At 35.7% G+C, this 12995-nt stretch overlaps 1 protein-coding gene across 1 annotated transcript; it reads left to right on the forward strand.

Annotated features, from left to right (window-relative positions):
• The first annotated feature begins 381 nt into the window (after positions 1-381).
• Positions 382-5340, forward strand: LOC104227468 (methanol O-anthraniloyltransferase-like). The gene is made up of 2 exons (XM_009779710.2): positions 382-920; positions 4263-5340. Exons 1-2 carry the CDS (start codon positions 474-476, stop codon positions 5199-5201), a joined length of 1386 nt encoding a protein of 461 aa, XP_009778012.1. The 5' UTR covers positions 382-473; the 3' UTR covers positions 5202-5340.
• Positions 5341-12995: the final 7655 nt, after the last annotated feature.

Raw genomic sequence — 12995 nt, forward strand, 5'->3', positions numbered from 1 at the left:
GAATAAATGAGTTACATGCGATTATCACGCGTCATAGTCTGATATATCAAGTTATTTACTTGTACTGATTGAATTAAACCTCTGCCATAAGAAAATATGTTATTTCGCCTCATTTTTCAGGAAAGTAACGAGACTATATACCAACCAGCGGGATGAGAAATTTTAGTCAAATTATTACAAAAACAATCTATCAAGTAAATTCGGATAATTACAAAGTAACAAATATAACAGGCTAACTAAACACAAATTACCTATATTTTGGAGAAACAAATAATAATACCACTAAATTATCCACTTTCACAAGGAATAATATTATTCCCTTTGTTTCAATTTAGATGACATATTTTGATTATTGAAACAGAAGAAGTAACATGTTGTAATATCCATGACATTCATGTGGCTGATATTGATCATTTACACACTTCTATAAATCCAAATCGAATTAATGCAAACTTCAATTCACAAACAAAACTATGTCAAGTTCAAGACCATTAGTGATATCAATGGCGATGCAAAAGCCAGAATTAGTAATCCCAGCAACAGCAACACCTCGTGAGAGAAAACATCTTTCTGATATAGATGATCAAGGGAGTCTTCGTTTCCAAATTCCCATATTGATGTTTTACAAATTTAGTCCTTCAATGGAAGGCAAAGATCCTGTAAAAGTTATTAAAGAAGGACTGTCAAAGACACTAGTGTTTTACTATCCATTAGCCGGTAGAATCATTGAATTAATGCCTGATAGGAAGCTTGTTGTGGATTGCAATGGTGAAGGAATCTTGTTTGTAGAAGCTGATGCTCAAGTGGAGCTTGATAAGTTAGGAGACTCCATTAAACCACCATGTCCATACTTGGATCAACTGCTGTATAGTGTGCCTGGTTCAGCTGCTATCATTGGCTGCCCTCTTTTGTTAGTTCAGGTAAACAATCTCCCTTATGTATGGTTTAGATGGAACGATTTAAGTTATATATACGCCGATAATGTGAAGGTTTTTTAACTTGTGATACAACCAGCGGGTTACTTGAATTTTTATGAAATTATCAATTATAGTAAGTAATATTTATCAATTAAGAGATTTATCTGTAGTTATTTAATAAATGACATGATTGTGTAGATATTTTTTACCTTAGAGTTTAAACTTTTAGATGAAAATTTTTCTTTTATATTTCTTGAACAGCAAAAACGCCCTTACAGGTATTTATTCCTTGCGCTGTAATTTCAATGTCACATTTTGCTTTATTTAACTAACTAGTTTTAGGATACGCGTTTTGCGCGTGTACCAAATTGATTAATGTATACTTAAAAATTCTCATAAATATTATTAAGAAATATGTTTAACTTATTAAATAGAATTTTAACAAAAAAAATGTAAGTTCCAAAAATGATGAATATTGATTCCATTTAACTAACTCAATAAAAAAAATCAATTCCACATAAGTCCTCAAAAAATTCCGCATAGGTCCTCAAAAATTGTCTTGTTGTGATTTGTCAAATATCAAAAAAATTAATCTTTTTATCTTTTCGAGATTTGGGAATAAATAGGTTGGCCGTATAATTTCTAGGAAAAATTGATAAGTTATAATATAAATTTTAAAAATAAGTAATATTGAGTTAATATTTTACGAAAAATAACATGAACACGAATGCTCAAGTACCAGTGATTTTCTCAATGCCACCAACTCTAACTTGTGCTAGAAGTACATGTACAGAGGGACTCAATTTTTTATAAATTGATGTATATACAATAGTACAAATATTTAAGTTGGAACAAAAGTGCACATCCAATAGAACTTTAAAATTCTATATCAAAGTCATGAGATATTTACCTTCCTAATTTGTATGTGTAGTTACAAAAAAAAATGATACAAACGAATCGTTTGATATTTACTTAGTTGATTTTAATATCCTAAAAATTAAGATTTTACATAGTGTTTTAAATAAGGAAAGCTTTAATAAGAAAAGTTTTAGTTGATTTCAAACTCTACATATTAGGAAAATAATAAAATAACTATTTCTACATATTAGAAAAATAACTTAAATTACTATTTTGTTCAATGTAAAATTTATTTTAAAAGGGTAAAAAAGGCGAACGACATTTCGCTAAGGTCTTCTTGCTTTTAATATAGTACTAGTCTTACGATACGCGCGTTGCACGTGTACTCCATCTCAATGAGTATAAAAAATTTAAAAATTACATAAAAATATATTATAAAGTAAAACATTAAAGAACTCCGAATTTTTGAAAATAATGATTGTTGATCGTTGATTGTATTTAGCTAACTTAATATAATCAAAAAAAAACTCTGTCATAGAACTTCTCAATCTTCACAATACAAAATGAAAAGGACAAGAATATGAGAACATAAATTTTTCTACCATCAATGATGCCTTTAACCAAACACCCTAAAGTTGAATACTGGTTATTCCTAAATATATTTGTTACATGAAGGTGTAAGACGCAATAAAAAGTAGATCACATTTTCTCTACACAAAAATGTGGAGAAAGAACAAAGACAGAAGAGGACACATTTGGCTTATTTTATTCTCCATTAAAATAACACACAGACCCATCTTTTAAAGGTAAAAAAAAGCAAAAGATATTTCGCTAAGGGTCACCTATTCAATGAATGTAAAATTTAAAAAATTTATAAATATTACTCTCTCCTCAATTTAGATGATATAGTTTGACTTGACACAAAGTTTAAAGAAGAAAAAAAGAAGAAGACTTTTGAAACATATGATTCTAAAAGCTTAAGGGGGGAAAACTTTGTGGAGCCATGATATTTGTGTGGCTATAAAAGTTTCTCAATAAGAGTAAAGTAGGTAAAATAAAAAGTTCAAAATTGAATTGTTTCTAAATATAGAAATGTGTCATTCTTTTTCGAATAGACTAATAAGAAAAATGTGTCATTTGAATTGAAACGAAGGGAGTATTAAATAATTTATTTGAGTTATATGATAAAAATTTAATAATTTTTTAAAATTGTCAAATTTTAATTATAAATAGACAGCAAAGTAGAGAATGATGTTGCTAAGCATGAAAACAATCTAGATAATTTTGAAAGCTCAGAACGTAGTACAAAATGAAGTTGAGTATTCTAAACAGGTCAACTATATCTAAAAAAAATAGCGACAAACCAAATTTGTAGCTAAATAATACAAATAAGCCGCTAATTACATATTATCAAAAAAATTCTATTTGTTTTGAGATGAGTTTATTTTTAACACATGAATTAACAACGAGATTCTTTCTACAATAAATAGAACTTCGATTGTATAGGGTTAAGTTCTTGGAAACGTAAAGTGAAAATTCACAATTAACTTCAAAATGTTAAATATTAGTCTATCTAAGATTTGTGAAAACTTTAGTGTTTAAATATAACGTCACCTTTTGTGATGCTTGAAAGAGTACAGTTTATATAGGGAAAGAAAAAGAAGTAGTCCTAAATATTAGGTCTTCTACATTCTAAGAAAAAAATTTAGGTATCGTGAAAATAAATAAATAAGACTTAAAATAATTCTAAGTAATAGCTAAAACGTAATTTAACAATCCAATAACTTTGCTACAACCGTCCAAATTAATAAGTGAAATTTCCAAATAATCCCAAGTAATAATTAGCCCGATGTCTTTTTAGAGTCTTAAATTGTATTCAAATAAGGAAAGAATATAAGCAAAATCTTAAGTCCTAAATACAGGAAATAATTAATGCCCAAAATTTTAGGAAAATAACTTAAATTACAATTTTGTCCAATGTAAAATTTATTTTTAAAGGGTAAAAAAGACGAACGGCATTTCGTTAAGGGTCTTCGTGCTTTTAATATAGTATAGATATAGATAGATATATTGATGAAACTAGATGGATAAAGTACTCTATTTTCAAAAAAACAAAATTATGTTTAAAAATCTAGTATTTACATAAGTTGCTAAATATTAAAATTAAATGTCGCATCTATAAAAGAACTTTTTTGCAAAATCTTAATGACATTAATATTAGACGACGTCGTTACTATTGATATTGTTAATAGACAAAATAACATGAATTAATCGATATGTACCCCTTAGAAAAAACAAAAAACGATAATACAATGAACATATAATGGGATCGGAAATAGATAAATGACGACGGACATATTATTTTCTTCTTTTCTTAATTAGCATGATGTGTGCCAAGAGTTTTTTGTTCATGATTTAATTTCCCATAGTAATTAAGCTAACATATGATTACCCCCTTTCTCTATATATACATATATATATTCATAGGTGACTCGTTTTAGCTGTGGGGGATTTGCTGTTGGATTCAGATTTAATCACACTATGGTGGATGCCTATGGTGTGAAATTGTTTCTAAATGCCTTAACTGAATTGATCCAAGGAGCTTCAACACCTACTATATTACCCGTATGGCAAAGGCATCTCTTTAGTGCTAGATCATCCCCATGCATTACATGTACGCACAATGAGTTTGATGATCACCCAAGAAATAATATTAATGTATGGGATCAAAACAATACTAAGTTGATACAACACTCATTCTTCTTTGGAAATAAAGAGATGCAAGCAATTCAAGATCAAGTTTCTCCAAACCAAGGTGCAATTTATACAAAATTCGAGCTATTAGTCGCGTTTTTATGGAAGTGTCGTACGATTGCTCTTGGTCTGCATCCCGAAGAGATTGTCCATTTGACTTACCTTGTTAATGTACGTGGAAAATCACTAAAATTCGAACTTCCATTAGGATATTATGGGAATGCATGGGTTTCTCCAGCAGCAGTATCAAAAGCAGGATTGCTGTGTTCAAATCCTTTAACGTATGCAGTTGATTTGGTTAAGAAAGTTAAAGATCAAATGAACGAAGAATACATCAGATCACTGGCGGATTTAATGGTGATTAAAGGGAGACCGGAGTTGACAAAATCTTGGAATTTTATTATCTCAGATAATAGATCTGCTGGATTTGATGAAGTAGATTTTGGATGGGGAGTCCCCATTTTTGGAGGGGTTCCAAAAGCTATATCTGTGATCAGCTTTTGTCTTCCTCTTAAAAATAACATGGGAGAAAAGGGTATTTTGATAGCTATAAGTTTGCCTCCACTGGCCATGAAAAAATTTCAAGAGATTGTACAAGATACTTGTCACGATCCAAAATTCGAGCCTGCCGTGATAGCGCCTGACATGCCAGCTAGGAGAGCCAAAACATAACAATAGTGAACTAGAACAACATATAGCAACCTTGTTATAATGTTCAGCTGCTAACTCTGCAACTATTTTCTTAAGCTGGTTGTACTTTATCTTCAACAGTAATTAGAGTTCAATATCAAGATTATTTCTTCAAGCTTTATCCCTAGCACTTGTCAGGTACTACAAAAGAAATCTTGAAAACAAGTTAACTAAAAAATAAAATAAAAGAAATAAAAAAAGAAAAAAAAATAAGTCCTGAATTAGTACAGAAAATTATTTTGAACACTATTGATTGTCAAATTCAATCTAACTATATTTAAATTCACTCTAATGTTCTAATGATTTTCACGAATTCATTCGATGATTAGCTTAAACGTAAGGTTAAGATTTCTCTCTCGATTAAACCTGAACTCTATAAAATAAACTAATAAGAAGCACTGCGAAGATATGCAAGAATATGTTTAATGGAGTAGTCTTTAGGAAAACGTCTCTCAAATATTCTCCTAACTTGGTTCAATCAATAATTCAAAAAGCTCTCTCGATTAGTATCACTAAATTAAACCAAACTCACCAAAATATTCCTCTTTTGATTAAATAAACCGGTTAATAAAGTTGCAAACAATTCAAAGCTACATAAACGTAATCACACAATTAAACTAGAGTTAAATTCACAAATATCAATAAAAATATCATATCCATTAAAACCCCGGGGATAAACTACTCTATAGGTATGGCGAAAGTCATCACAAATAAATTTAAAAACATAAAAAAAATCAAAGACAACTTTACAATACTAACTCTCGTTTTTGTATCGATTGTTTGCAAGAAAATTGATGAAATCTTGTATCTTCAAGCCGTGGTAGCTCTCCCAAAACTCTCCTAGGTCGAATCTCCTTCAAAAATTTTGTTTACGATTTATACCGAGTATGGACGGTCTTGGACTGAAATACTCCCTCTGAACCGAACTGGGATGACTCGAAAAACATTGCACTGGTACGTCGCCCAGCGCGACGCACGGCACGCCGCATTAGTGGCGCTTTTCAGAGAAGTGCACAATTGTGCCTAACAATTAAATAGGCAGCAACCTTGGGGTACAGAAAGTCCAACATCACGTGTAAGTGGACAAATTTAGAAGACTGCCCCTTTTGCTTCCTGATGCAATTTGCCAAGTCACTAAAATACCACACACCCTTGAACACGGTCGTGTTAGTGCAAATCTTGGCTATGAACATTTTTTCTCACTTTTTCATATATATACTCGATCTTCGACCCTCGAATTCAATCCCGACTTAACTATCAAACTTCAAAGTTCTATTTATCTAATTAAGCTCCAAAAATACATCTTGGCTTGGATTCTCAACCTTGTATACGGTAAAATCATGTGTCTCCGATTTTGTAGGCTCGAGGGGTCGCATCGAGAAACAAGTTCAATATGGACCGGGTTCGAGCCCGATGGCAGAATACTATACTCGAAGATCGGAGAGCTCCATGAACACCGGGGCCGAGTACGACCAACCTCGAGATAATACCATTATGGTTTTATAACAGAAAGAGCGAGATTCCCGCGGCCGCCCTAAGATCACGGCGTAATTTCGGAACTGGTTTGTACTAGGCAGTTAGACAGCGTTATAATAAGATTCCCTACTACAATTAGGATTGTACCTTATTTAGGATTCCCCTACTATATAAAGGAGACCCCAATCATTTGTAACGATCATCAATCATTGGGAAAAGAATATACTCTCTTACTTTCTTGCTCATTACTCATCAGAATTGTCTCTTAACTTTATTGTCTTTACTTTACTGTTCTTGTTGACGTACCTCGAGGCCATTAGCTCGAGGTCAAGACTTGCTTAAGCACTGGTTTGATTCAACATACTTCTTTAATTTATACATTTCGTTTTCTTGCCTATTGTTCATCTGAATTGTCTTATTATTATTTCATTGTTCTTGTTCATTTACCTCGAGGTTGCCCTTGCTCGAGGTTGAAGTCTGCTTACATGATTGGTTTGGCTTGCCTTACTCTTAAATTTACAGATTAGATGCATTGTTGATCAATTCGTATTGGAATAAATCACATTTCTTTAAAACTACAAAATAAGCTTAATTGTTACTCGGATTTTAGGGTAAACAGTTTGGAGCCCACCGTGGAGCTAAAGATAATAGTGATTACTTCAGTACTGATTCCGATAACAAACGTTATTTTTACACTTGTTCTTGTCAAGAATTTTTGTTTTCAGGTTAAAACATGTCAAACTCGCAAAATGCACCCGTACATGGCGATGATGGTTTTGGATTTCACGGGGAAAACAATAATGTAGTTGCTCCGAGAGCAAGTGTACCACCGATTAACCCTGGGGAGGTGCCGATTGTAGAACCAGTCGACGTTAGTTCACACATTGCTTTGAATGCGGACTTAGGCGCAGACCCTGGAGGAAGTGTATGCAGGGAAGTCCGATTTGGTGGCCAAGGAACACGGGGTATAGAAGATGGGGGAGTTAGCCTCCAAGTAATATTCGAGATGCTACAGGCTCAACAAGCCGCTATTGCTCAGTTACAAAATCAACATAAGACTCTTAGTAGGGTTGATCCAGAAATCACTCGTCGTACCGAGCCAGTGCTAGAAAGGTCGAATGGTAACGGACTAGGGACCGATCCTGCAACAATGAAAATGCTCGAGGAGCTCACCAAAAGGATCGAGTCAGGAGAAAAGAAAATTGAGACTAATAATAAAAAAGTAGAAACGTACAACTCGCGGGTTAATCAAATACCAGGGGCACCACCGATATTGGAAGGACTGGATTCTAAAAAGCTCGTGCAAAGACCCTTCCCCCTGGTGCGGCTCCAAAATCAATCCCCAAGAAGTTTCGTATGCCGAGATTCCCAAGTATAATGGGACGACCAATCTGAAAGAACATGTCACCTCGTATACGTGCACCATCAAAGGGAATGATTTGGAAGATTATGAAATTGAATATGTACTACTAAAGAAATTCGGGGGGACTCTATCAAAGGGGGCCTTAATATGGTATCATAACTTACCCCCTAATTCTCTTGATTCGTTTGTTATGCTTGCAGATTCTTTTGTAAAAGAGCCATTAAAATTGCAACGAAGAAGTCGTACCTTTTCAAGGTAAGACAGAAAAATAACGAGATGCTCAGGGAATTCGTATCTCGGTTCCAAACGGAAAGGATGGATTTGCTTCCGGTCACTGATGACTAGGTTGTTCAAGCTTTCACTCAAGGTCTCAACACTCGGAGTTCCATAGCTTAACAGCAGTTAAAGCAAAGTTTAATTGAGTATCTAGCTGTCACTTGGGCCGACGTACATAATCGATATCTGTCGAAGATCAGGGTTGAGGATGATCAACTAGGGACTCCTTCGGGGTCCGTTTATCCTAGCACGCCCATGGATAGGATCAAAAGGGACATCGAGCGAGGGTCGAGGTCGAATAGAGATCGATATCAACCGTACAACGGATACCGTAGAGGCAGCGAGTCTGGGCGAAGCTTCGCACGAAATGAGAGGAGAAATGATTGAGGTCAAAATTCACGAGGGCCTAATGCTGAGGAAGATCACGTTAAATATCCAAAATCCGAATAAAGGTACGACTCTATTCCGATTCTCTCTATTTTTTCGACTAACATTTGCAGGCTATCGACAAAGATCGGCACGAAGCTTTGGATCTTAAAGCATGTGCTGCATTCTTTCTCCCTTAGACCGGTTTTGTCCCAAATGGGTTTTTTCGGCAAGGTTTTTAACGAGGCAACCATTGTTCATGCTAACTTAGAGCAATTCAACAGTATTCGAGGTTCCCTACAATAAGCCTCGAGTACTAGGGGCATTACCCTCGAATGTCTACTTTGTTTCAAGGAAATTACTTCATGACAATGGGGCCTCGATAGGAAAATGTTTTAAGGGTCAAACGGTCAGATGGAATGTGCCCATATAGGTTACTCGAGCCCTAATATCAAGCATGCGCGCATGTATAATCATCTATTGAGAGAAGTATTTTTCCTTGCTGGTATCTCATGCTTTTAGAAAAAAATTCTATTTCATACTCTTGATCTATTGTGCAAACAGGCTTAATGGCCGCTCATGACAGAAGTTTGAACAACTAACCCCATGCTTGAGGACTCCCATCCAAAAAACAAACGAAATCGAACTACTAACATGTCGAGACCATAAGACCTTAAAGGCGACCCTCAATTTTACAGGCCACAGCCACCCCACTCGGGAACTGACACTTCGGCCAAGCTCGAAGTGAAACCAAAAGTAATCCCAAGAGGCAAGTTCCGAACTCAAGAGGCTAAGGCCAAATTAACGCGGATCAGAGACGTCCAAAATGTGTAACAAATACAAAGGCCTAAGGGCTACTCTACTTCAAGTTCGAGCAAATTTTCACTTGATCATAAAAACCCAGGGGCTATCTTAACCCGAGTTTGAGCAAACTCTCACTCTGGGACTATCTATAAAGCCTAAGGGCTAACTTCACTTCAAGTTCGAGCAAGTTCTCACTTGATCATAAAAGCCCAAGGGCTGTCTTAACCCGAGTTCGAGCAAACTCTCACTCGAGGACTATTTATAAAGCCTAAAGGCTAACTTTAGTTCAAGTTCGAACAAGTTCTCACTTGATCATAAAATCCCAAGGGCTATCTTTAGCCGAGTTCAAGCAAACTTTCATTCGGGGACTATCTATAAAGCCTAAGGGCTAATTTTACTTCAAGTTCGAGCAAGTTCTCACTTGATCATAAAAGCCCAAGGGCTATCTTAACCCGAGTTTGAGCAAACTCTCACTCGGGAACTATCTATGAAGCCTAAGTGCTAACTTAACCCGAGTTCGAGCAAACTCTCACTCGGGGACTATCTATAAAGCCTAAGGGCTAACTGTACTTCAAGCTCGAGCAAGTTCTCACTTGATCATAAAAGCCCAAGGGCTATCTTAACTCGAGTTCGAGCAAACTCTCAATCTAGGACTATCTATAAAGCCTAAGGGCTAACTTTACTTCAAGTTCGAGCAAGTTCTCACTTGATCATAAAAGCCCAAGGGCTATCTTAACCCAAGTTCGAGCAAACTCTCACTCGGGGACTATCAATAAAGCCTAAGGGCTAACTTTGCTTCAAGTTCGAGCAAGTTCTCACTTGATCATAAAAGCCCAAGGGCTATCTTAACTCGAGTTCGAGCAAACTCTCACTCGGGGACTATCTATAAAGCCTAAGGGCTAACTTTACTTCAAGTTCGAGCAAGTTCTCACTTGATCATAAAAGCCCAAGGGCTATCTTAACCCGAGTTCAAGCAAACTCTCACTCGGGGACTATCTATAAAGCCTAAGGGATAACTTAACCCGAGTTCGAGCAAACTCTCACTCAAGGACTATCTATAAAGCCTAAGGGCTAACTTTACTTTAAGTTCGAGCAAGTTCTCACTTGATCATAAAAGCCCAAGGGCTATCTTAACCCGAGTTCGAGCAAACTCTCACTCGGGGACTATCTATAAAGCCTAAGGGTTAACTTAACTCGAGTTCGAGCAAACTCTCACTCGGGGACTATCTATAAAGCCTAAGGGCTAACTTTACTTCAAGTTAGAGCAAGTTCTCACTTGATCATAAAAGCCTGAGGGCTATCTTAACCCGAGTTTCTAGCAAACTCTCACTCGGGGACTATCTATAAAGCCTAAGGGCTAATTTTATTTCTAGCTCGAGCAAATCCTCACTCGACTGTTAATCCTAAGAGCTACTCAAACTTTGGTTCAAATGGTCATTCGGGGTCTATCGACCTCGGTCGAAAGAATAACGCCCCGAGCATGGATTTTTTCAAAGGCCTCCCTCCGAGATCGACACTCGGCTACCCCCTTTACCCGAACCTGAGTAGTTTCCTTTTGTGGAACAGTTTTGGATGTTTTGGCCATCTTGAGGAAAACTAAAGATTGGAATATTTGGTATTTTGGGAAGAACAAGTAAAGATACTAGTCTCAATTTGTTTCTTGTCATTGCATTCTAAGAAATGCGGAGACTATCTGTATACGGTAAAATCATGTATCTCCGATTTTGTAGGCTCGAGATGTCGCATCGAGAAACAAGTTCAATATGGATCGGGCTCTAGCCCAATGGTAGAATACTATACTCGAAGATCGGAGTGCTCCATAAACATCGGGGCCGAGTATGACCAACCTCGAGATAATATCATTATGTTTTTATTACAGAAAGAGCGATATCCTCGCGGCGGCCCTAAGATCACGGCGTAAATTCCGGAACAGATTTGTACTAGGCGGTTGACAGCTGTATAATAAGATTCCCTACTACAATTAGGATTGTACCTTATTTAGGATTCCCCTACTATTTAAAGGGGACCCCAATCATTTGTAACGATCATCAATCATTGGCAAAAGAATATACTCTCTTACTTTCTTGCTCATTACTCATCAGAATTGTCTCTTAACTTTATTGTCTTTACTTTACAGTTCTTGTTGACCTACCTCGAGGCCATCATAGCTCGAAGTCAAGACTTGCTTAAGCACTGGATTGATTCAACTTACTTCTTTAATTTATACATTTCATTTTCTTGCCTAAAGTTCATCTGAATCATCTTATTATTGTTTCATTGTTCTTGTTATTCATTTACCTCGAGGTTGCCCTTGCTCGAGGTTGAAGTCTGCTTACATGATTGGTTTGGCTTGCCTTACTCTTAAATTTACACATTAGATTCCTTATTTATTAATTAGTATTGGAATAAATCACATATCTTTAAAACCACAAAAAAGGTTTAATTGTTACTCGGATTTTAGGGTAAATAAACCTAGACAACAGAAAACACGTAATGAGTATAAATGTTTACCCTAAAATCAGAGTAACAATTAAACTTGTATTTTGGTTTTAAAGATATGTGATTTAATCCAATACTAATTGATAAACAAGGAATCAAATGTATAAATTAAAGAGTAAAGTAAGTCAAACCAGTGTGCAAGCAAGTCTCGACCTCAAGCTATGGCAGCCTCGAGGTAGGTTAGTCAGAACAATAAGATAATAAGGCAATTCAGATGAAAAGTAAGCAAGAAAGTGATGTATGTATATTCTCTTTGACAATGATCTTTTTTTACAAATAAATGAGTTCCCCTTTATATAATAGGGGAGTCCTAAATAAACATTTTCATTTTTAGTAGGGAATCTTATTGGACAGTTGTCTAACCGCCTAGTACAAACCCGTTCTAGAATTTACGCCATTATCTTAGGGTCGTTGCGGAAATCTCGCTCTTTCTGTTATAAAACCATAACGGTATTTACTCGATATTGAGCATATCCGGCCTCGATGTTTATCGAGCACTTCGACTCCAAGTCTTGTAATCTGTAATCGGGCTCGAGCCCGGTCCATTTTGAACTTAGGCTCAAAGCGACTGTTCGAGCCTACGAAATTAGGCATACCTGATTTTGACCGTATACAATAAATAATCGATATTTTAGCTCTAACACAGTTAAAGTGTAGCAAATAATAGGTGCAAAGTAGTCAAAAACTCGTATTTCTAGCCTATCATCACGTACTAAACTACTGATCAGTTTTTATCAATAACTGCGTGTATACCATCAAGAGAGAAATATAAGAGGGCGATCCTAGGAAGATGGATCCATATCCACACGCAAGCACGGCCAATTCAACATGCTGCTAGCCCGGTGTGGTCACAGGCTCGTTACCATAAACCGTCTGGCGTGATCACAGGCATAACAATACAATCCGGGTTAAAAGATGTTTATAGTGCTCCTCCTGTTGCTTCTAGTAACTGAATTGTGTCTAAATGTTAAAGCATTATATTCCTAGTGCTC

This window comes from Nicotiana sylvestris, chromosome 2 (assembly GCF_000393655.2).
Source record: "Nicotiana sylvestris chromosome 2, ASM39365v2, whole genome shotgun sequence".
Lineage (NCBI taxonomy): Eukaryota > Viridiplantae > Streptophyta > Magnoliopsida > Solanales > Solanaceae > Nicotiana > Nicotiana sylvestris.